Genomic DNA, 26,043 nt, shown 5'->3' with positions numbered 1-26,043 from the left:
TCTAGCGGTTTTTCGGGGCAGGAGTGATCTTCCTACGGTCCTTCCCCGTGCAGATCACTCATCCCAAATGGCTGTCGTGAGTTCCCATAGTCTCTCGAGACTGCTAGACCACCAGGTAAGGTCCGGGATGCCGGTGGGGGGGGGGGGGGGATGGGGAAGGTGAGAGGGAGGCAGGGGTGGGTCAGAGTCGGCCCAAAAGTTATTCACAAATTTTCAAAATTTGCGGGCTGGCTCTGCCCTGAACCCCCATGAATATTGAGGGAGGAGTGTATATATCAGTTTGATGCCTCTCTTGAGAGTGTCTTTTCTGCCTTGTGGGTTCTAAGTTAAGGTGCATGAACGCTATTGCGCGGCAATATCTGTAAATAGGTGCTAACATTTACACATGTATGTAATAGGTGTAATTGTTTACAATATTAGCATATATGTGTGTATATGCCAAATTTTTACTAGGTGCTATTCTGTAAATAGGCACCTATCTTTCATTGCACATGTTTGCAAGAGGGATATTTTATTTATTTATTTAAAAAATGTATTACAGCATTCTACAGTTCTGCGCGGGGTACAATAAAGCATATATAATAAAATCAAAACATACACTCACAGATTCAGAAAAACAGTCATAAACTGAAAAAAATAAAATAACTTTGAAGCCAATGCTTGCTTGAACAAAATTGTCTTCATCTGTTTCCTAAATTGCAACATATTTGAAGACCCCCCTTAACCTCAGCTGACAAAGCATTCAACGTGGAAGCGCCGTGTATTGGAATCATAGAACGCCAAAATGTCAAATGAGACACATATTTAAATGACAAAATTTCCAACAACATTTGACTCTCAGAATGTAAAGATCATGCTGGTATGTACAGAATAAAGAGCTTTAACAAAACAGGACCACCGTCTCTTAATACCCTGAAGATCAAACAAATTACTTTTAATTCAATGTGGGATGAAATGTCCAATGCAAATCCTGCAAAATAGGCATAATGTGGTCAAATTTGGACGCATGCATGATAATCCGTGCCGCAGCGTTCTGTGCCAGTTGTAATGCGTGAATCACATATTTGGCTAGACAAAGATAAAGCAAATTCTAGTAAATCAAAAATAGGAGGGTGTTACTACAGTAATAATAGTACAAAAGTTATCAAACGAAAGAAAATCCCTCAATCTTCTTAACAGACCTAGCTTTAAAAAAAGCCTTTGACACCAAAGCCTTAATTTGCAGCTTGAACGATAAGACAGAATCGAGAATGATACCCATATATTTGCTTTGACTGAGCACAGCAATTTTCATATCATCAAACACAATTTCAAATGTTCACAGGGATGGAGCTTTGGTAGGGCATATACTTACATGTGTACCTAATAGAAAACTGTAAAGTATGCACATATCTCCCTCATTACACGTGTACTTTACGCATGTGCCTTATCGAATACTGTAACTTAGGCACGTATCTCCCTCATTACACGTGTACTTACGCATGCGCCTTATCGAATACTGTAAATTAGGCACGTATCTCCCTCATTACACGTGTACTTTACGCATGTGCCTTATCGAATACTGTAACTTAGGCACGTATCTTCCGCATTACACGTGTACTTACGCATGCGCCTTATCGAATACTGTAAATTAGGCACGTATCTTCCGCATTTCACGTGTACTTACGCATGTGCCTTATCGAATACTGTAATTTAGGCACGTATCTTCCGCATTACACGTGTACTTACATAAGAACATAAGCAATGCCTCTGCTGGTCAGACCTGAGGTCCATCGTGCCCAGCAGTCCGCTCATGCGGCGGCCCAACAGGTCCAGGACCTGTGCAGTAATCCTCTATCTATACCCCTCTATCCCCTTTGCCAACAGGAAATTGTCCAATCCTTTCTTGAACCCCAGTACCGTACTCTGCCCTATTACGCTCTCTGGAAGTGCATTCCAGGTGTCCACCACACGTTGGGTAAAGAAGAACCTCCTAGCATTCGTTTTGAATCTGTCCCCTTTCAACTTTTCTGAATGCCCTCTTGTTCTTTTATTATTCGAAAGTTTGAAGAATCTGTCCCCTTCATGATCTTGTAAGTGCATGTGCCTTATCAAATACTGTAAATTAGGCACATATGTTCCGCATTACACATGCAGAAGATATGTGGCATCACTGGGCTTTACATGTGTAAGAAGAAGCAGCAGCATCTGTACTTGTAGGTACATACTTTGCAACCTACACATGTACTTGGCAGCACTTACACATGTAAATGCACCATCTTAAAAAGTTGCATATACAAGAGGAGTCAATTGAGGAGAAGAACAAAATAACTCTTCCTTCTGAACTTTTGAGGTGTTGGTAGATCCTAACGAGATTAGTGCACTTCTGTCCTGAATCACTGGTGGAGATTCCAGGTACAAATCATCAGGTAGTTATCATTGTGCATTCCTTAGAGCAGCCCAGTGTGGAAGTTTCACCTGTAAAATCAGCAGTGTACACAAACTTTTCAGCCTGTGACCCAGCTATCTACAGATGCAAATAGTAGATTTCTGAAATTGCCATTTATGTGCTCACATATTCTACATATGTAAATGCTACTTACAAATGTAGAGTAGAGAATGACATGAGGACAATTTTATCCCAGTCCACGCTGGAACTCATTTTCCCGTCCTGTCCCCGTAAGTTCTTTTCCTGTCCCTGCCCCATTCCTGCAAGCTCCGTCCTCATCTGCACAAGCCTCAAACACTTTAAACCATAAGTGTTCGAGGCTTGTGCGGTTAAGGCAGAGCTTACAGGAATGGGGCAGGGATAGAGGCAGCGGCAAAGCGCGCGGGGACAGGGCGGGGAAATTGAGTTCCTGTGGGGATGGGGAACAATTGTCTTCGTGACTCCTCCCCCCTTCTTCATTTTCTGTTAAATCTCAGTCTTGTGTCTTTGTTGTTTTACAGGAAAACGTGGTTGGAATTCAGTGCAGAGAATGCAGAACTGGAACATTTGCTCTGAGAGCAGATAATGACTTGGGCTGTTCTCCATGTTTCTGTTTTGGACTGACTCAGTTTTGTGCTGAATTGGAAGGTCATGTCAGAATTCCTGTAAGTCTGTTGCAATGTAAAATATGATTAAACTATATATAGTACCATATTTGCCGGCGTATAAGACGACTTTTCAGTACCTTAAAATCCTCCCCAAAGTCGGGGGTCGTCTTATACGCCGGGTACTGTTTACATGCCCTTACTTTACATTAGAGAGCTGCACGGGGACGCCCCTAGGGTCGCGGGGATCCCATGGGGACGCCTCCGAGGGTCGCGGGGCTGGATGTACTCAGTCTTCTGGATGTACGCGGCTCTTCTTCTCCCTACCTTCTCTGCTTGCAGCACAGAGCCGAACGGAAGTCTTCCCGACGTCAGCGCTGACGTCGGAGGGGAGGGAGGGCTTAAACAAAGCCCTCCCTCCCTCCGACGTCAGCGCTGACGTCGGGAAGACTTCCGTTCGGCTCTGTGCTGCAGGCAGGGCAGATAAGGAGAAGGAGAGTAGCCTCGCGGTTCGAGTGGCTACCAAGGGAGAGGAGCGGCCCGCCCCGCCCCAGTTGCAGCACAGCCGGCCAGGTTCCCTTACTTTTGTGGCACTTCCCCGACCGACCGATAACAACCCGGGTCCGACAATCCTCCCTGCCCTGTAGCCGCGAATCTAAATTACCTTCTTACAGTAAGAAGGTAATTTAGATTCGCGGTTAAGGGCAGGGAGGTTTGTCGGACCGGGGCTGTTGACGGTCGGTCGGGGAAGTGCCACAAAAGTAAGGGGACCTGGCCGGCTGTGCTGCACCCGGGGCGGTAGAGAAGGTGTGCGGAAGAAGGGGTAGTCTTATACGGCGAGTATATAACAAACTCTATATTTTAACTGTAAAAGTTGGGGGGTCGTCTTATACACCCAGTCGTCTTATACGCCGGCAAATACGGTATCTTCTTACATAATAAAATCTTTCATGCTGAGGGAAAGCACTTTAAAGCAACAGCAATATGAGTTGTGAATTGTGAAATGTTCAAAAGTAAGCATGCTTTGCTTCTTCACATTTTCTGATCTTTCAAGCCCCACATGTACAGCCATGCCCTATAATTGCTATCCCAAATAAGAACATAAGAAGTTGCCTCCGCTGGGTCAGACCATAGGTCCATCATGCCCAGCAGTCCGCTCCCGCGGCGGCCCATCAGGTCCATGACCTGTAAGGTGATCCTTTGCCTAAAACCCTTCAATCCCCTTTATCCCTCTATCTATACCCTTACATAATCCTATCTATACATCTATCTGAATCCCCACATCCCCACATCCCCGTAATGTACTCTGTCCTATCACAACCTCCGGATGCGCATTCCAGGTGTCCATCCCCCTCTGAGTGAAAAAGAACTTCCTAACATTGGTTCTAAACCTGTCCCCTTTCAATTTCTCCGAGTGCCCCCTTGTTCTTGTGGTTCCCGATAGGTTGAAGAATCTGTCCCTCTCCACCTTCTCTATGCCCTTTATGATCTTGTAAGTCTCTATCATGTCTCCTCTGAGTCTCCGCTTTTCCAGGGAGAAGAGCCCCAGCCTTTCTAACCGGTCTACGTATCAAAGGTTTTCCATACCTTTTATCATTTTTGTCGCTCTTCTCTGAACCCTCTCAAGTATTGCCATGTCCTTCTTAAGCTACGGTGACCAATGTTGGACACAGTACTCCAGGTGCGGGTGCACCATCGCACGATACAGCGGCATGATGACTTCCTTTGTTCTGGTTGTAATACCCTCCTTAATAATGCCCAACATTCTGTTTGCTTTTTTTGAGGCTGCTGCGCATTGTGCAATTGACTTCATTGTTGTATCCACCAGCACACCCAAGTCTTTTTCAAGGTTACTTTCCCCTAGTACTAATCCCCCCATTTTGTAGCTGAACATCGGGTTCTTTTTCCCTATATGCAAGACCTTGCACTTCTCTATATTGAAGTTCATCTGCCATTTATTTGCCCACTCCTCCAGTTTGTTCAGGTCCCTTTGTAGGTCTTCACACTCCTCCGCCGTCCTAACCCTGCTACAGAGTTTAGTGTCATCCGCAAATTTTATAACTTCACACTTTGTCCTTGTTTCTAGGTCATTAATAAATACATTGAACAGCAGCAGTCAGAGTACTGACCCCTGCGGAACACCGCTCATGACTCTCCTCCAGTCTGAGTAGTAGCCTTTCACTCCAACCCTTTGCTTTCTGCCTGCCAACCAGTGTTTAATCCATCTGTATACGTCCCCTTCCACCCCATGGTTCCACAACTTCCTAAGTAGCCGCTCATAGGGTACCTTGTCAGAGCCTTTTTGGAAGTCAAGATAAATGGTCTATAGGTTCCCCTTTGTCCATCTGGCTGTTTATCCCTTCAAAGAAGTGCAGTAAGTTCGTTTGGCACTATCTTCCTTTGCAGAAGCCATGTTGGCTCGCTTTCATTAGTCCATTTTTTTCTATGTGCTCACAGATGCTGTCTTTTATCAGTGCTTCTACCATCTTGCCTAAAACTGAAGTCAAGCTTACCGGCCTGTAGTTCCCCGGATCACCTCTCGATCCCTTTTTAAAGATAGGTGTAACATTTGCTATTTTCCAGTCCTCCGGGATCTTCCCAGTTTTCAAGGATTCCAGCTTACTTTCTGATAGAAATGGCCTTCTCTGAGGACTATTTCTTCTGCTAGCAGATGTTTCCATAGTTGTATGAAACGGCGTGGTGGCCATGTTAGTCCATTTTGCAATAAAACAACAACAACAAAAAAACCCTAAAGAAAATAAGGTAACATCTTTCTTGCTGTCATCAAGGGTCTGAGAATATCATCTCAACAATGTACTCAGAACCCATGTCTATGGCATTACATTATACATTGCTGGTCTAAGCTGATTCAAAGATGCCACAGTTGCCTGCTAATTTCTATGTTTTGAATGAGACAAGAAATATGGCTTTAAGTCTATCTGGCCATTTGACTGGAAAAACTTACCACCAGCAGTTAGAACCTTGAGGAATTATCTTACTTTCAGAAAGCAGGTAAAGAGGTTCCTATTGTCAGGCATTCGGTATTTCATTATTTCATTATAAATAATGGGGGATGTTAGGCAGTGGCGTACCTAGTCTATGTGACACCCAGGGCCCATCATTTTTTGACACCCTCCCCCCCATCTGTATGAAAAACATGATTTTTAGTAACAATCCACACGTCATACAAGAGTGTACCCAAGAAAAGGCAGCATCTTACATACTGCAGTGAGCAATACAACATCAATACACCCATTGTAAAACTAAACAAGCCAGACTAGTACAGATCAATCCTGCACAGTCAATCCTAACGGAAAACCATGTCTTTCGAACACACAGAACACAGAAAACACCTTCGCCTAGTATGGAATGTCATCACAAACTAACCCCTCCCCCTTTTACAAAACTGTAATGTGGATTTTAGCCACGGTGGTAACAGCTCTGACGCTCATGGAATTCTGAGCATCAGAGCTGCTACCACCATGGCTGGCGCTAAAAAATGCTCCACAGTTTTGTAAAAGGGGGGATAAAATATAAATACTTAGACAAAGGTTAAATACCGCTCTATAGAGCCATGGTCAGACCGCACCTGGAATACTGCGTCCAGCATTGGTCTCCATACCTAAAGAAGGATATAAAACTGCTAGAGAGAGTGCAGAGACGAGCAACGAAGCTAGTGAAAGGTATGGAGAACCTGGACTACGAGGAATAAATTAGGAGACTGGGGTTGTTCTCCCTTGAGAAGAGGAGACTGCGAGGGGATCTGATCGAGACTTTCAAAATACTGAAAGGATTCGACAAAATGGAGCAGGGAAAGCTGTTATTTACAATGTCCAATGTGACACGGACAAGAGGACATACACTGAAGCTGAGGGGGGACAGGTCCAGGACGAATATCAGGAAGTTCTGTTTCACGCAGTGAGTAGTGGACACCTGGAATGCTCTTCCAGAGGAAGTAATTGCAGAATCCACCGTTCTAGGATTTAAGGGTAAATTAGATGCACATGTCCTTAAGAGTGGCATAGAGTGATACGGGTAAGGGTAAATTAGATGCACATGTCCTTAAGAGTGGCATAGAGTGATACGGGTAAGGGTAAATTAGATGCACATGTCCTTAAGAGTGGCATAGAGTGATACGGGTAAGGGTAAATTAGATGCACATCTCCCTTGAGAAGCATACAGTGATATGGGGACTAAAACTATGCCAGGGTAGACCTGGCGGGGCCTCCGCGTGTGCGGATTACCGGACTTGATGGACTTGATGACCCGGAGATGGCAATTCTTATGTTCTTATGAACCACCAAGAAGCTGGACTCTGCATACAATGCAACACCACAAAAACAGCGATGCATCTCCCCTAAAGCAAAAAAATAAATAAATGGAATTTTTTTTCTACCTTGTCCTCTGGTTTCTGCTTTCCTCATCTTCTTGTCACTCTCTTCCTTTCAACCACTGTCTACACTCTCTCTGCCCTTTCTATATGGCATCTTTTCTCCCCTTCTATATGGCATCTTTTCTCCTTCTATTCCCCTTCCAGAAACTTTATGCCTCCCCCTTCCATCTCTCCCTTCATCCATAAGAACATAAGAAGTTGCCTCCACTGGGTCAGACCAGAGGTCCATCTCGCCCAGCGGTCCGCACCCGCGGCGGCCCATCAGGTCCACGACCTGTGAAGTGGTTTCTGAACACCTCTACAACCTACCTCAAGTTCTATCTGTACCCCTCTATCCCCTTTTCCTCCAGGAACCTATCCAAACCTTTCTTGAACCCCTGTACAGAGTTCTGGCTTATCACCTCCTCCGGAAGCTTGTTCCATGTGTCCACCACCCTCTGGGTAAAAAAGAACTTCCTAGCATTTGTTCTAAACCTGTCCCCTTTCAATTTCTTCGAGTGACCCCTAGTGTTTGTGGCCCCCCACAGTTTGAAGAATCTGTCCTTATTTACTCTCTCTATGCCCTTAAGGATTTTGAAGGTTTCTATCATGTCCCCTCTAAGTCTCCTCTTCTCCAGGGAGAACAGACCCAGCATTTTTAACCTGTCAGCGTATGTAAAATTTTCCATACCTTTTATCAGTTTAGTCGCCCTCCTCTGCACTCCCTCGAGTACTGCCATGTCCTTCTTGTGGTACGGCGCCCAGTACTACACACAGTACTCCAGGTGCGGGCGCACCATTGCGCGATATAGCGGCATGATGACTTCTTTCGTCCTGGTTGTGATACCCTTTTTGATGATGCCCAGCATTCTGTTTGCTTTCTTTGAGGCTGTCGCACACTGCGCCGATGGTTTCAGTGATGTGTCTACCATCACCCCCAGGTCCCTTTCAGGGTTTGGCATCCATCTTCTTCCCTTCCCTCCTCCAATGGTCTGGCATCTCTCTCCTCTCCTCTTCTTCCCTTCCCTCTCCCACACCCCCATGGTCTGGCATTTCAGTCTTTCCTCTCCCTCCCCCCCACTTCCATCAGCATCTGCCCCCTTTCTTTCCCTCTAACCCAATTCCATCCAGTATCCTTCCCCCTTATGTCTCTCTTCTCTTTCCCTGTACACCAATTCCATCAGCATCTGCCCCCTTTCTCTCCTTCCACCACCTTTCCATACCACCCTGCCCCTTTCTCTCCCTCCCTTCTATGCTCCTTTCTCCCTTCAAACCAGCAAGGTCCCGCGATGACTGCTTCTACTGCCTCTGCTCCGGAAGATGTAAGTGACATCGGAGGGGGTGGGCTGGCAGACACAGGGAGTTGCAGTAAGGTCCTGTGATGACTGCGGCTGCCGGTCCACTCCCTCAGATGCCACTTACCTCTTCTGAAGTAGAGGGGGCAGATGGCAATCATCACGGGACCTTCCTGCACTTCAGCACAGCTGCCGACTCTGCTCTGGAATAAGTACGGCTGAGGTGCAGGCGCCATTTAGAGAGCGCGGGAGGTTCCGGATAGAGGTCTGCACGGGAACGGGGATCGCGGGGATCCCGCGGGTCCCGCGGGGATCCCGCGGGTTCCCCCCCTGGCCCACGGGACTCCCACGGGGACGCCCCCTGGCCCACGGGACTCCCACGGGGATGCCCCCCTGACCCACGGGACTCCCACGGGGACGCCCCCTTGCCCACGGGACTCCCACGGGGATGAAAACAACCTACCTAAATTCTGGCGATGCAAGTCTGGCGTCGCGTCGGGAAATAGCCATGTTGAGCAGTGAGCTCAGCACGTACACAGATGAAAGCCTTGCTTGCTGATTGGTCCGGCGGCCCCGCCCCACCGTGCCGCCGGACCAATCAGCAAGCAAGGCTTTCATCTGTGTACGTGCTGAGCTCACTGCTCAGCATGGCTATTTCCCGACGCGGGCATTAGGCTGTTTTTTGTCATTTCGGGTGGGGGATGGCAGCGGCAGCAGCAGCCTGAAAAAGAAATCATCCTGGCCGGGTTCGGTGTCATGCTCCGGAGCTTCTACAGCCTTCCTATCTCCCTCTCCCTTCTACCTGCGGCTCTCTTCGGCAACTTAGCAGCAACGATCGACACAAGCTTCTGGCGTCGGGGCCTACCCTCTGCGAGTCCCGCTTGTTTCAACTTCCTTTTTCCACAAAGGTGGGACTCGTAGAGGGAAGGCCTCGATGTCGGCAGCTTGTCTTGATCACCGCTGCTGACGAGTTGCTTAAGAGAGCCGCGGAGCAGGGGGGTGTTGCCAGGTGCAGGTAGAAGGGAGAGGGCCAGATGCAGGACTCGTGGGTGAGGGAGGAGAAGAGAGAGGGGAGAGAAACAAAAGGAAATATTTCTTACTGGGCTGGGCCGGAGTGGAGAGAGGGTGGAAAGATTCTGGCTACAGGGTGCATTAACAAAGGAAAAAGGGGGAAAGCTGAAAATGGAGATAGTGACACAAAGAAGAGAAAGGGTAAGCAGGACCTTCTGAATAAGGATAGAGATACAGAGGGGACATGAAGAGGAGGTGAAATAGAGACATAGAAGTAATGCTGAAAAAGTGTGTGTGTGGGGGGGGGAGATAAAGACATTGAAAGGGCAAATGGTGAATATGGGGTAAAGACAAGGACAGAGACAAATGGTGAGATAGGGATATAGGTGAGATGGACACAAAGAAGGGTGATGCTGGAAAATAGGTGGAATGGTAATTCTGACAGACACAGAAGGGAAATGCTGGATCAAGGAGAGATGGGGCTCAGGCTGGATGGAATGAGGAGAAATGCCTTGTTGGCCCGGAACTTCCTCTCCTACGTCAGAATTGACGTCAGGGAGCGGAATGCTGGTCAGCGCGACGCTTCTGCAGGGAAAGCTTGGGACAGCGGTGGCTTGGGGACTATTCCCCGATGGCGGTGGCAGCAAACCGAGTGGCTTGGGGGAGGGCACGGAGAAAGAAAGAAAGGGGGCAGACAGAGAGACAGAAAGAAGGGGGAACAGGGAGACAGAAAGAAAAAGTTGGGGGAGAGAATGAGGTCTGGAGGAGAGGAAACATACAGGAGGCTGAAAGAAAGGAAGAAAGATTGGATGCACAGTCAGAAGAAGAAAGTGCAACCAGAGACTCATGAAATCACCAAACAGCAAAGGTAGGAAAAATGATTTTATTTTCAATTTAGTGATCAAAATGTGTCTGTTTTGAGAATTTATATCTGCTGTCTATATTTTGCACTATGGCTCCCTTTTACTAAACCGCAATATTGTTTTTTAGCGCAGGGAGCCTATGAGCATTGAGAGCAGCGCGAGGCATTCAGCGTAACTCCCTGTGCTAAAACCTACTATTGTGGTTTAGTAAAAAGGGAGGGGGTGTATTTGTCTATTTTTGTATTTTGTTACCGAGGTGACATTGCATAGAGTCATCTGCCTTGGGAAATGTATATGGCAGATATCTTTGTTTTGTGTTCAAAAGAAAAGGAAATGCATTTCTGGTTTTATTTCTACAGTGTTGAAGTACTTGTTGGCCCTTGCTGTGACTGGTGGGGATCCCCAAGCACCGCCAGCAGAGGACCTCCTCTAGAGATGGTCAGAACTCCCCTCCACCAAGCGCAGCAGTCGCTGGCAGCATCCATGAGCCACTGAGGTGCCAGCATCTGTGACTCAGGGACGCTACTGCTGCCTGCCAAGCTTGGCAAAAGGGACCCCAGGCCAACTGCAAAGGAAGTCCTCAGCTGACAGTTTGTGGGTTCTCATCAGCTGAGTATTTATATTTTATATTTACATTAGAGGTTCTGGTAGAAACCCATTTACAAAGTATGTATTCTTCCCAATTAATATTTCCAAATTAATAGTCTCTTTGCTTATTTGTAAATGGGTCTCTACCAGAGCCTTTAATTCAGTAGCATAATTAAATAAAATAACTATTTCTGAAGTTTATAGGGAAGGATGGTGACGGAGGGGATTCCTCGCGGGGACGGGTGGGGACGGAGGGGATTCCTCGCGGGGACGGGTGGGGACGGAGGGGATTCCTCGCGGGGACGGGTGGGGACGGAGGGATTCCTCACGGGGACGGGTGGGGACGGAGGGATTCCTCACGGGGACGGGTGGGGATGGGTGGGATTTTGGCGGGGACGGGTGGGGACGGGTGGGATTTCTGTCCCCGCGCAACTCTCTAGTTCCGGACTCAGCCAGCCGGCTGTGTACCCCCTTAGGGCTGGCACCCAGGGCAGTCCACACCCCCTATCCCGCCCTTGGTACGTCACTGATGTTAGGTATTTTGAGTGCATGATAATGTTTTATGTTTTGATTGATAAGACTGCGCATTGTTTTTTTTTTTTGCTGTTTTTATGGTTTTTTTTTAAAATATTATATCCCATTGAGAATAAGGAAATGGGCTATACTGGCTCTCTAAATATGGAATGTCTGTACAATTCCATTGTTTTAGGAGCAGGCCACTTTTGTACATGCTGCTTTAAATTATTAATTTTATTTCTAGGTTGGAAATCATCTATTTTTTCCTTATTTTATCATTACTAGGTAAATCTGACCCCAGACCATTCCGTTCTACATGTGGTTTCGCAGAGCAACTTGACTGGAACCACTGAAGGCGTTTTTTCTCAATTTCCTGATTTTGTACTAGATGTCACAACAGTGCAGCATCATCTGGATAGAGAACCCTACTATTGGAGGTTACCTGTCCAATTCCAAGGAGATAAGGTGGGAACAACCTAGTGTAACGCCATCTTAAGCAATAGTACAGTTTATAAAAATCTTATTGTGGGAAGTTTCTTGACAAATGTCTGCAACTAACAACATCCCAAAGTCAAGCTTAGACTGAACTGAAATGTTCCTGTTAAACTATATCACTTGTACGGTTATGTTTTGAGATTATTTTATATTTATTTATTTATTTTTAGTATTTATATACCACCTATCAGTTATCTAAGCAGTTTCCAATCAGGTACTCAAGCATTTTCCCTATCTGTCCCAGTGGGCTCACAATCTATCTAACATATCTAGGGTGATGGAGGATTGAGTGACTTGCCTAGGGTTACAAGGAGCAGGGTGGCATTTGAACCCACAACCTCAGGGTGCTGAGACTGTAGCTCTAACCACTATGCCACTCCTTCCTCCAAAGAGGGGATTGAACCTCGGTTTACAGTCAGCTGTATTAACCAACAAGCTACTCCTCAGATACTCCTCCTTCTACTCTTGGGCCTCTGTAGCATGGAGAGGATGGTAGATACCTACAGTGCCCTGTTTGTATTATAGCAGGAGGAAGTGGAGATAAAGATGGTGGAATTAAAAAAAAAAATGCATGGGATAAACATAAAGAAATCCTGTATAGAAAGAGAATGGAACCAAACTTAGTGGTGCTTAGATAGCAACTCCAGTAATAGGGAAACAAAGCCAGTGATGGACAAACTTCTAAGGTTTGTACCCTGAAAATGGCAAAGACGAGTCAAGATCAAGTATTGGAAGAGTGTCCCAGTGGTTAGAGCAGCTGTGTCAGCACCATGAGGTTATAAGATCAATTCCTACTGCAGCTCCTTGCGACTCTGGGCAAAATATGTAAACCACTTTGATTGTAACAATGCAGAAAAAGCAGTATATCAAGTCACATCCCCTTTACCCTACCAAGTATTACATATGTAGTAAACACAGTATACATTATGCTAGAAGTTTGTCTTGTTGGACAGGTGCAGGTCATCGTCTACTATACTATTATATTATTTTATTGTAAATTATTTATTTTCTCTTTTTTGCTTTAATCACTATAGAGCACTTAGGAATGCAGTGTACATTGGGTATTAGCCACATAAATGCTTTTATTTGGAAATCAGTAGCCAGCAAATGTGAGAAGTTTGGCTGTAAAAGTCTGTATACAGCCGAACTTTTATCCATTGTGACAGGAAAAAGCAAGCAGTCAGCAAATTGCCTAAGGTGCAGGCTGTGCCAAGCCCTGTCACTAAAGAGAAGCCCAGTAAGAATGTCACTCAGGTTAGACGTGAGGCTTCAAAAGTCAGAGACATCCCTGTTGGCCATAAATGTTAACCATTCTTCATCTTGTCCTTCTTAACTATCACCTGTAGTTAAATACTTGAGTATAAGATATGTGTTTTTCCTCCCTGAACACCTAAGATCCTTTTTGGACCTTAAGAAGTTGACTAGTGGTTCTAAATAAAGAAAACTTGAGATAAGCTGAGGGTTTCGACCATCTATAGCCTTTTCTTGTAAATATATTGTAAAAATTCTCCCTTTAAGTTCTAGTTCCTCTCTTCAGCTTTGATAGTGGTCTGAGGAGTATTATTCTAATGGTCTTATTATCTGTTTAATTATTTTCTTTTTTCCTTAACGTTTTCAAGTTGTAAATGACTTTGTTTTACTAGAACGAGTGTTCTAACTTGTAATGAGTTAATAAATTTATTAAAATAAAATAAAAAAAAAAATCACCTGACTCCAGCATAGAGAGGCTTAAAACATCTCATCAAATCACTCTCTTAACGTTTTTATGTGTTGAAAAAATGCCTAGGGATTAAACATGAAATGTAAATAAGGATAAGTGTTGGGTGAATTGCCTCTTGACCCATGTGTAGTCAAGCCCTAAGATGCTTCTGATTTTCTGTGTATGTCGTTGTGGGTGTCTAGCACTGAAAGTGGAATCAACATTTTATTAATGATATTATATAAAGTTATTGTCTTATAATTTATGATTTCTACAGCTAATGGCCTATGGAGGAAAATTGAAGTATGTTGTTGCATTTTATGCCTCAAATGGTTCTGGTGCTTCAGACCTTGAGCCACAGATTCTGATGAAAGGCGGTCATTTCAATAAACTAATGATCTACAGGGATATTCTTAGTCCAGGCAATGGAATACGAAGTGAAGCTGAAATTGAAATGAGAGAAGTAAGTGTAAAAAAAAAAAAAAATTAGATAATGAAGTAGTCTCCTATTGTGGTGATAATGTGTGTTTTTCCCAGTGACCTATTTAATGACAATGAGGGGCATTTTCAATAGGATGAATGAGTCTGACTTTGGATGTTTCCCATAAGATGTTCACAAATGTAGTGGTTAGAGTGGCTTATGGGCCTTGGTCCTCCTCTCTGTGGTTCACTAGCCCACTCACCAGGCTACTTAAGACCTGTGTGATGCTCTACTAAAACTTCCCAAACTAGGCGCTGGAGTTCTACAGAAATGTACTGTTTCATTTGGGTATGGGAGGGAGTCAGTGACCATTGGGGAAGTGTGTGTATGGAGTCTTTACTTAATCCCTCCAGTGGCCATCAATTCGGGTGCCTTTTTGGCACTTAGACGCTTTAAAAACACGTCTAACTCATAGCATTTAAGTTCCGTCCAGAATGTCTTGGGAAAGAATCAATTATTACCGCAAGATGTCCGAGTCTAAGCCCACCCAGAACATGTCTCCAACATGCCCCCTTTTAGTTCTGGACACACAGCAGCTAGGATGCCCCACAAGACATCCAGAAAGACAGTTTCAAAAATCGGCACTTTGCAAGAAAAACATCTGCTGTTTCTGGGACGTCTTAGGGCTCCTTTTACGAAGCCGCGTTAGCGGCTTTATCGCACGCAATTTTTTAGTGCGTGCTAACCTCCGCGCTAGCTGAAAAACTACCGCCTGCTCAAGAGGAGGCGGTAGCGGCTAGCGCGGCTGGCAAATCAGCACGCGCTATTATGCGCATTAAACCGCTAACGCGGCTTCGTAAAAGGAGCCCTTATTGGTTTGAAATGCCCTTAAATGTATGTGAGGGTATTTTTGTAATTGGATTTTCTTTCTTTCTTTTTTTTGTAACTATAAAATAAAAGCCTGAAAGAGTAGTAACTTATAATGTGGCCTGAGCATGGATCTCTTATTTCCCTGATGAATGCAGAGATAATTCAGACAACTGGATGGATTGATAAAGCCTGATATTCAAAGTGATTTTAAGCAGGTCTGAGAAGCTCAAGCTTGCTTAAATCGCACTCAGCGCGATATTCAGCGGCACTTAAGCAGATGGTACCGCTGACTCCTTGCTCTAACTGGCAATTTTGGAATGTGGGCAGGAGAGGCGTGGAGTTGGGGAGGATTTTTGAATTTGATGCTGCACATGAGCTTTTGATCAGTGCCTGAAGCAGATATCGAAATGAGGCGCTTGTCGGACTCATTAAACAAGCCAGCATGCAGCCAGGTAGGAAGCACTCTTATACAGATAAGAACTGCGTAATATCGGGCCCTAATTTAGTTAAGCTTCTAGCTTGCAACTCTGTTGTATTTGACAGTCACATATTACATGATGGAATCTGTGTAATATTGACTACTTCTTGACTATCCATGATGACCAAAGTGCCTAGAGCCAGGTGGTCCATGGACTCACCACAGGTTGCCAGAAATTAGGAACAACTCACAGATGGTGGAGGGTAATTTTATCTAGGGGCAGCTATTTTTAGCCACCATCAGAGCATCTGTTTAGATCAGTGGTCTCAAACACGCGGCCCGGGGACCACATGCGGCCCGCCAGGTACTATTTTGAGGCCCTCGGTATGTTTATCATAATCACAAAAGTAAAATAAAGCAGGTTCTTGATCATATGTCTCTTTAGCTATAAATTACAATATTATTATTAAGACTTAGCCAAAATGAAAGATTTATAAACTATAAAGAGTTTTCTGTCATGCAAAATTGTCATTTCTTTAATAAGACATTAACTATTTTTTCTGAGGCCCTCCAAGTACCTAGAAACCCAAAATGTGGCCCTGCAAAGGGTTTGAGTTTGAGACCACTGGTTTAGATCCTATTCTGCAAAGAGCAGTGACCCCCATTTCCTCATAGCATACTAGTGTAATAGAAGAAAAATATGCCGATATTTAAGTGGGATCACTTAGACCAGCCGTAGAGTTTGTGTAGGTGCTCATACCTAGATTGTTAAAGAATGCATGTTCTTTCTCTTTAAATAATGTAGTTCTACTGCCTCCCTTCTGTACCAGTTTGTCTGTCAGTCTTGTATTGTTAAGTCTTTGTACGATATACCTTTGCTGTACCCTGTATTTTAATATGATATGTACACCGCCTTGAAGTCTGATTTGGCGGTATAATAAGATTTTAATAAACTTGAAACTTGATAAACAACTGTGTACTCCCTTCATGCTCCACCCATATGAACACCCACCTGCAAAGTGAATATTTTGAATCAGTTTAAACAGTTCTTGAAGCAACTGAGACTTATGAACTGAACTCTCTGTTGTTGTTTTTTGTGTTGGATTATTGTTTTAATATTATGTACAGTGGAACCTTGGTTTACGAGCATAATTTGTTCCAGAAGCATGCTCGTAAACCAAATTGCTCGTATATCAAAGCAAGTTTCCCCATAGGAAGTAAGGGAAACTGCTTTGATTGGTTCCACCTCCTCCCCCCTCCCCCCACGAGGCTACCGGCACTGCACCATTCTCTCCCCCCCCCCCCTTGAGGAATCCGACACTGTTCCAAACCCCTCCCCGCGATCCAGCTTCCCCCCCCCTGCGAACCGACATCCCCCCCCGCTCGCGTTGCCCCCCTCCACCGTGATCCTACTTTTCCCCCCTCCCGAGCAGTCAATGACACCCTTTACCCGACTTGGCACCAGTGCCGGTGCCCGAAGATCCTCCCTCTTCTGGCGCGGCTGGGCGGTGCGTCGGAGATCCTCCTTCTTCTGGTCTGGGCTGGGCTGGACTGGCTTTGAGCATTTGCGCATGCTCAAAGCCTTCTGGTCTCGTTCTCTCCGAGATTGAGAGCGAGACCAGAAGGCTTTGAGCATGCGCAAATGCTCAAAGCCAGTCCAGCCCAGCCCAGAAGAAGGAGGATCTCCGACGCACCGCCCAGCCCAGGCCGTGCCAGAAGAGGGAGGATCTTCGGGCACCAGCACTGGTGCCAAGTTGGGTAAAGGGTGTCATTGACTGCTCGGGGGGGGGGGGGGTGGAAGTAGGATCGCGGTGGAGGGGGGGCAATGCGAACGGGGGGAGGGATGCCGGATCGTTGGGGGGGATGCCGGATCGCGGGGGGAGGGCGCTCGTACAGCGAGGCAAGCTCGGTTTACGAGGCACCAAGTTTGCGAATGTTTTGTTCGTCTTGCAAAACACTCGCAAACTGGTGCACTCGTAATCCGAGGTACCACTGTATTTTTTTTGTACACTGCTTTGGAATAAAATGGTCTATACCATTTTAATAAATGAAATGAAATATTGAATATTGGCATATAGACCCTCTTTGGAACATTTAGCGCTCCAGGCTGCGGCAGAAACCTCTACTGTGACTTAGTAAAAGTGGGGGATAGTTACAGAATAGTATACATCTTGAAATGGTCATTTACACACACTTGTATCAAGACTCACATATATGACTGGAATACCGACATTTACATGCATTCTTGTCACCTAAATCTAGGTGGCTTCTTATAGAATTACACCCATTGTATAAACCAGTTAAATCCCAGTGTGCACTTCTTTTATTATGGTTGCTCATGGACTGGAGGACTTGCAAGGTGGCAGCTGCCTCCAATAATTATAAACAGCCTTTAAAATGGTACATTTAGGGAGGGGGGGAGGGGGATAATTCATCAAGGTTTGATAAAGGTTTGCTCTGTACCGCACCTTGATGCTCCGCAGGATTCAGCAACCTGTGGTATCCCAGTAACCTAGGTTTCTGAATCCCATTTTATAGGAATAATGTTGTTTGTGAGCCACATTGCAAGTAGCATTGTTCCTGTGGCCCAGGGGCATCAGGCCATGCAAAACCAAGTCCTAGTGCTACTGGGCTTCAGGGATAAATTCTCCCCCTCACATCCCAAGCTACCCCCCATGAACAACCTCTCTCTTGGCCCAACCCATCCATGTAAAGCTCCTCCCCCATGACCTGTGCCCCATATACATATAGGGGCCTCCTTGATCTCACCAACCCCCACCTTGTGATTACCTTCAGTGTCCAGGGAGGTCCAGGATAGAAGCTAGGAACGATCCTCCATCACTCCTGGCCACTCTGATGCTACTAATAAAATGGCGCCTCTAGTGGCCGTCTTGCAAGATTACTCCTAGAAGTCATATTTCTGAGTATTCGTGAAGCATTGAAGAATATATAGCAAGTAGTTTTATGCACTCAAAAAATTATTTTCATTACTTGTGAAGCATGCTTATTTTTACTGAAGTCCATACTCAGCTGCTAGATATCTGGTTAAAAATAACCAAATGTTTTTAAAACAATACTCAGTTAAGACTGCTGTTTTGAAAAAACTAGATAAAGTTAATTGGGTTACTTTATTTTGGTAAGTTTGGGTCAGAGATCTTTCCAGCCGTACTTAAACTTGACAATCAGCTTGGGATAGAATTAAATGGTACTCGGGCTGGAAATTCAAATTGAAAGATTTAGGGGCATAGTTATCAACATGGGCTCCTGTTAAGATGTGTTACTTTACCACAAATTTATGCCATATTACATAGGTTCCATTTTATGCAATGAGATCTAGTTACTAATAACTCGAGTTTATCAGTAATACAACCTATCTTAATAACAGCCTGCTTTTGATAACTTCCTCCCCTTATCTAGTTAACGCCTTAACCCCTCCCCCTTTTTACAAAACCGTGAAAGTGGTTTTTAGCACGGGCCAGCGCACTGAATGCTCTGCTCTGCGCTGCTCCCGACGTTCACCAACTGGTGCTAAAATCTGCTTTTGCAGTTTTGTAAAAGGGGGAGGGGGTACATTAACTGGATGCATCATTTGATTTTTTTTTTACTCTTGAACTTTTAAAAAGATCAGGTAAATTTAGAAATATGGATGTGAATGATGTGTTCCATGTACACCAGTTGCAGGAAATGTTTATCCATTCCTATCCTAGCTCAGATTATATTTATGCACTTTTCTGACTTTATGTGCAACTTTCTTTAAATTAGTCCTCTTAACTCGTTACTCTATTCTGTTTATATGTTCCATCTTTGTTGTCTATTAAATGCTTTATTGAGTATTGTGTTGACATTGTACTGTGGCATATGATACAAATTTTGTTTTGTTTAAATATTTGTAAGGCTGTAATTGTTTATTGCCTGTTTGATTTGAGTGAATTCCTTTCAAAAGGAGGTAATAAGTTCTAATAAATAAATATATTCATTAATTCATTATAATCTTTGATGGCTGTAGCACTGATTAAGCTTTCCTGAAATTTTTCCCCCTAGCATTCCTGGAAATATTTTAACACTAGGTCTGACCAGTCTGTTTCACATTCTGACTTCATGTCAGTCCTAAGCAATATTGAGTACATCCTCATCAAGGCTTCTTATGGCCAAGGCCTAGTACAAAGCAGGTAAAACTTTTTAATTTATGTTATTATTTGTAAAATGGAAATCATACCACTGATGAAAGTGTTCTTTTTTTTTGTGATGCTGTGGCAACTTCTTGAAATATTACACACTCTGTGGAACTTAAGGCTTATAACACCCCCAGGCAGCTATAATACACACATTTTATATAAAATGTATGTGGATTTTAGGCAAGTGTGACAGTTTCAAAATCTAATTTTCCTTTTTTAAAAATTTGAAATTGTGCATTCAGATTATCTCATAAACATAATATTCCATTACATTAGGGATTTCTATTTTGCCGTTACCTTGTGGTTCAAGGCGGATTACAAAAGAATTATCGAAGATGTATTACAAAAAGAAATCTGGTCATTTTCAAGGAAAGTAAAAAAGGAGTATGGCTAGAGTGTTTCGGTTTAGGGGCTTTAGTGAGAGGCGGGATTTGAACTTGCGGTGTTATATCTTTTTCAGGGATTTCTTGAAGAGTATGGTCTTTATTTCTTTTCTAAATGTTTTGTAGTCTGGGGATGCTGTCAGTAGATTAGAGATTTGGTTGTCTAGTTTGGCTGCTTGAGTGGCTAGGAGGCCATCATATAGTTTTTTTCCGTTTAACCTCCTTGATTGGGGGGAGGGGGGGTGAATGGGGTGTGAGTTTTCCTATGTCAGGTTGAGGTGTTGTGGATGAGGCGGTTGTTCAGGTAGTTTGGGCTGTCACCGTATAAAGTTTTAAATAGTAGATAGTAGAATTTAAATTGTATTCTTGCTGGAATTGGAAAACAACCAGATATAGGAATATGAAAACAAACTAGATACATTAAGGAAAGAAAAGAGGAATAGTCAATTATAAATCAAGAAAGAAAAGCAATGTTATGATTGAACTCCTCTATGAATGTAAATATTTAATTTCCCTATCTATCAATAGTCTTTCCAGCTGATCTGGTTCAAAGAATACATAATTAGCATCTGAAAAGGGAATAATATGTTTAGAGGGAAATTTCAAAAAGAAGGAACTCCTAGAGATCTATAACCTAGAGACCTATAACCTAAATATTGTAAGCAATTGAGAAGTTTGTAAAAGAAAAATTTAATAATAATAAAGTAACACCCCCCTCCAAAAAAAAACCAAACCCTTAAGAAATTGTCTAGGTCCAGCCTGAGTAGCCCTGGAGACATCTGAAAATATTTGCAACTTTCCACCCCAACATCCCCCCAAAAATGGCGTAAAGGGGCAGATGGATATCTCTGCAAACCCTTTCAATGCACTATTTTCAGAACTTATATTCTATACAGATATCGATGCCATTCATCTGTAGTTCATCTAAATCTCAAGATGGCATGTTGGAGTTTCACCAAAATATCATATTAAACAAAAGATAAGCATAGGGTCTTCTTTTCTTCAGGTAGGTTGGGCCAGTTATCCCTAATACAGTTCATAGGCCTAAACTCAGTCTGAATACAAACAGTACATTGAGGGGGGAAAAAACATTCTTTATTGTTGCTCAATTCATTTTCCTGAAGTCCTGCAGGCTTTGGTCTGGCTTAAACCAGCTGCTTCAGACCAGAATACTTTATCCAAGCCTACTAGCTTAGTAATTCTCATAAACTTAAAGCACTGCCTTTAAATTCACAGTTCATGCAGTATGACCACTGAAACACTTAACTGGATTTAACCACAGTATCAAACCCAGGGCATGGGATCTATCTACCCGTAATGATCATCTCATAAAGATCCCGCCCAAAAGAAATATCCTAGTTTGATTTTAACATTTCAGTAGACTTCATATTACTATGGTTCACTGCAGTAAGTTTTGCATGGCAAATCTTTTCTAATAAAAATTCCCAAGCAGTTTCTTTTCTTCCTTAGTGGAAACAGTGGCTTGCTTCTGGCCTCTAGGTTAACTGCACTGCTTTACATTTTGGTATGGGCAAAACAGCCCTTCCCAGGGTTAGCTTATTTAACCATAAAGAAAAAAAAAGTTCCTTTTGAAACCTTTCTTTAAGGGCTGCTTTCATTAGGCCCAGGGACAACACACAGCAGTTAAATTACTTTTCCTTTCAACAATAAACTTTCAGCTTGTTTAAGCAATGTCCATTTCTATAATGTCTTCTGCAGGTAAACAGTCATCATTGCCATTAAAGAGCCCAAACCTTCTTCTGTCTCCATAACTTCAGAATTCTCAGAACTCATACAGTAGTTTCATCCTGAACTTCCATATCATAAGGTTCTTCCTGTGCTTCTAAATGAGGTCTGCTCTGCTGCTTCCTTGAATAATAATAATAACTTTATTTTTCTATATCGCCATAATCTTGCGACTTCTAGGCGGTTCACAGTGAAGAGAGCTGTACAGTCGGCGAATTACAGTGTACAAATAGTGAAGGTGTCACTGAGCAGTCAGTGATTATAGAGTACAAATTAGCAAGGAAAAGATATTAATGGATTACAGTATAATCTTAACATGTTACATTAAAGGGGCTGGAAAACCAGCGAATTACAGAATACAATTGGTGAAGAAGACACTGAACAGTCATTGGAGACAGAATACCGTTAGATGAAGATACGTAGTATCAGCATGAAGAGTGAGAGCTTTTTAAAAAGAAAGGGGGGGGGGGGCGTTTTTTTGACTAGGAATTAAATCAATTGAACAGAGCGGTCTTGATTTCTCTCCGAAAGGCGCCGTAGGTTAACCTGGCTCTGTCCATGAAGTTTTCTAGCCAGGTTTGCTGTCTACCAGCTTGAAATTTAAAAGTTCTATCCAGAAATGATCAGCATTCCTATTCAATCACGGCTTAATGGCAGGCTTCCACTTCTTCTACTGCTCAGGTCCATCGCTGTGTGTGCCTCTCCTCTCTCCCTGCAGTTGGGAAGTTAAAGCCAGGCCCAGGTGTGACCTTTTCCCTGATTGGCTGTGCGCTTCTCAGTGTGCTGGACTGGTTTAAACCAGTTTTCTGCTTAAAGGCTTATGAATCTGTTTTGGCTCTTGAATTTGGAATCTACCTGTTCTAGTTTATCAGAGATGTTCTGTTCTGATTTTTGGTGACTAGACTTTGATCTAGGAAATGACAAACAGGTATTTGGCAGCTTGGATCCAGTCTGAGAAGCATGGTGAGGTGGTACTTTTTTGCTCTGCCCTAACCTGGGATGTGCAATGGGTTAGTGCCGCACATGGTTCTGTGCCAATTTGCCTTTGTTTTTATCTGTCTCTGGCTTCTGCTGGTCCTTCTCAGTGCTTACAGGGTTTTCCCTCTGACAATATGTTATATTTATATAGTGCAAGTGGTATTTAAAGGCAACTTCACCAGCTTGGTTCAAACAATGATACTCTATAGTGTGACAGCAAGAGATTGGGGGGGGGGGTGTGTTTACGCTGCCATTCTGTGGAAAATCATTGAATCAAGTTGGTGAAGCTGCCTTTAAATACCACTTGGTATATACTTGAATATAAACCAAAATTAGGATCTTGGTTAATATTCAAGCTGCTGTCCTCTTCTTCCTCATTCACTTAATCCCGTGACTACCAGGGCTATGCACTGCCATACGCTGCTTATCCCTCCCCCCTCCCTGATGAATACTGGAACCGCTATCATTATTCACCACCCACCTTCCAGCCAGCAGCTTACCAGTTGGTATAGAAGAAAGCTGGGATCTTTTCCAGATAAGCTCCGCCACTAATGGAAAAAGTGGACGCGCCGAAAGTTAAGCCCCGCCACCTTTTGCCAGCGCATGCAACCTTAACCAGTGAAGTTCTCAGCACAACGCCCCCACAACGCGGCGCGATGTGTATAAAGTAAAGTGGGGGGGTTCCCCCCCACGCCCCCCCCCCGTCGGAGCACCCAAAAAAAGATTATAAAAAAGAGGATATGAAACTTAACATTATAAAAAATGGGATAAACTGTCGACCATTTTTTTAAGGGCTCCGACGGGGGGTCGTGGGGGGAACCCCCCCACTTTACTTTATACAGATCGCGCCTCTTTTTTATAATCTTTTTTGGGTGGCGGGGGTTAACTTTTTGGCGGGGCTTATCTGGAAAAGATCCGAAAGCTGCTGCTGCTGCAATGCTGAAGAAAGCCACGACCACTGACAGTGTATGTAGATCTGACGTGAAGCCTTGAGTATCTGCGCATGTTCAAGGCCTGCCGGCTCCCGTCCCCTCTGAGAATCTCGGAGAAGGCAGGCCTTTTTGAAAAGTAATTTTTTCCTTTAAGAAGAACTTTTTATGCAATCAAAATAGGTTTTATTGCATCCTCTTTAGCACATATCATATCTGTAAACTCTTCGACTAAACATGTTCTTCCATAGTCACAAGCCCAAATGTGTTTTGGAAACAAAATAAGTTGTAAAATCTCACAGATGTATGCCATGGAGAGCACTGTTCAGTACTAATACGTTTGTTTTTTTTGTTTTTTATTAAATAAAAAGAATCTCAAACATTTCACTGGAGATTGGAGTTGAAGCAGAAGAAATGCATTCTGGTAGAGAAGCAGCACATTATGTAGAGATGTGTGACTGTCCTTCAGGATATGCTGGATTTTCATGCCAGGTATGAAGATATATAGCTGTGAGAAAAAGCCCAGATTTACAGGACCGTACCAGATAAGTGACCTCTAGTGCACCTTTAACCCAGTTGTGAGCGTTTCAACTATGTTGCAAGGTTTGGTCAAAGAGGTTGGAGTTTTTTTTGTTTTTTTTTTTAATGTCAATGACTGATTTCATGACAGCATTATACTACTTATGTTTATGACTGTCACTTTGTTCTGAGGCTTTTTTCTCCACCCGCTACCGTTGCTCTCTATGGTTTCAGTCCTTTTCAACAGTAAAGTAGAGTTAGTATCACTAACATATATATGCCATTATTTAAATTGACACATAGGGGTCCTTTTATGAAGGTGCGCTAGCGTTTTTAGCGCACGCACCGGATTAGTGCGTGCTAGCCGAAAAACTACCTCCTGCTCAAGAGGAGGTGGTAGCGGCTACTTCGCGTGGCATTTTAGCACGCGCTATTCCATGCGTTAGGTCCCTAAAGTGTCTTTGTAAAAGGAGATCATAATGTGCTCATGCACAAGTAAGCGCTTTTCTCTAAATACCTCACTTTATTCAAATGGTATAAATAAAATCACCACCCTAAAAGACCTTATCTTAAATTGCTCGATACCAGATCCTCAGAGTCAACACACTAGGCTCAAACTTTTCATCTACCTAGTGATTAACATGTCGCTTTGTCACTGGATCAAAATAATCTATATTCAATTCTTATGTTCAATTACTTTAAATCCTAATAATTTTAAATCCTAATTGTCTTCATAAATTTAATTTTAAAGATATTTGTATTAGGGAGAAGTATATTGTCCACATGTTTCACTGTTAGGTTTATTTCAAGACAACAAATCCCCATTATTTATCCACCACTTCTATCGACCACTATATTCAAATATAGTGGTCAATAGAGGTGGTGGATAAATAATGGGGATTTCTTGTCTTGAAAAAATGTAACAGTGAAACATGTCAACACAAGCACTCACACCAGTTCTATGATTGACATAAATAATTATGCCTAAATTATACACACGTCTAACTTGCCACACTAATATTTTATAAAAGAAACTAGGCATCTAGTTTCTTTTGCAGAATAGGTGCCCTGCTATAGAATTACCCCCCAAAATGCACAGTAATTTCCATGTTAACAGCTAATGCAGAGTGAGAGGAGACTAGGTGGCAAACTGGTGGCTAGGTGTAGCTGACTACAGCACTTTATCTGCAGTTCCTGTAGGTCAGTGGTCTCCAACAGTGGCGTAGCGAGGGTGAGAAATGCCCAGAGCGGTGGCACCTTGCCCCCTCCTGCCACGTGCATTCGCCCCTTCCCTTTCCCCGTATCTTTTTAACGTTTACGGCACGAGCAGATACCCCATCCAGCTGCTCAAACCAGTGTCGGTTCTTCCTCTGATATCATTTTTTATGCGCGGGTCTAGGGAGTGACATCAGATGAACAGCCAACACTGGCGCGAGTAGCAGGTTGGGGTTGCTGCTCGTGCCGCGAATGTTAAAGAGGTGCAAGGGAAGAAGGGGCATGCACGGTAGTGGGGGGTGGGGAAGGAGCCGGGGGGAGCAGAGAGGAGAGTGGGTGCTGGTGTCCCCACCAAGATGGCACCTAGGGCGGACTGGGCCCCTCCCTCCCTTATTACACCATTGGTCTCTAACCTTTTCCATGTAAAGGGCTGCAAAGTGGACACAAGAAACCTCTGGAGGGCCACATAAATTAGTTTAGGTTTACAAATGTAATTTGAAATATTTGATTATACAAGCATACTGCCATCCAACTTAAT

The 26,043-nt window shown here is 43.8% G+C and overlaps 1 protein-coding gene across 2 annotated transcripts in view; it reads left to right on the top strand.

The window, feature by feature from the left end:
• The window catches only part of LAMA1 (laminin subunit alpha 1), a 412,090-nt gene that overhangs the window by 175,869 nt on the left and 210,178 nt on the right, over window positions 1-26,043 (top strand). For both annotated transcript variants that reach the window (XR_004538373.1, XM_033934013.1), the window contains exons 24-28: window positions 2,929-3,072; window positions 11,943-12,122; window positions 14,129-14,314; window positions 19,602-19,729; window positions 24,143-24,263. Coding sequence is in view for 1 of the 2 variants with exons in the window: in XM_033934013.1 (XP_033789904.1) it covers window positions 2,929-3,072; window positions 11,943-12,122; window positions 14,129-14,314; window positions 19,602-19,729; window positions 24,143-24,263 (759 nt within the window). In the remaining variant the exon portion in view is untranslated. The remainder of the gene's footprint in view (window positions 1-2,928; window positions 3,073-11,942; window positions 12,123-14,128; window positions 14,315-19,601; window positions 19,730-24,142; window positions 24,264-26,043) is intronic.

The sequence above is a fragment of the Geotrypetes seraphini genome, chromosome 2 (genome assembly GCF_902459505.1).
Source record: "Geotrypetes seraphini chromosome 2, aGeoSer1.1, whole genome shotgun sequence".
NCBI classification, from domain to species: Eukaryota; Metazoa; Chordata; class Amphibia; order Gymnophiona; family Dermophiidae; genus Geotrypetes; species Geotrypetes seraphini.
This window is presented reverse-complemented; position numbering and strand designations above follow the sequence as displayed.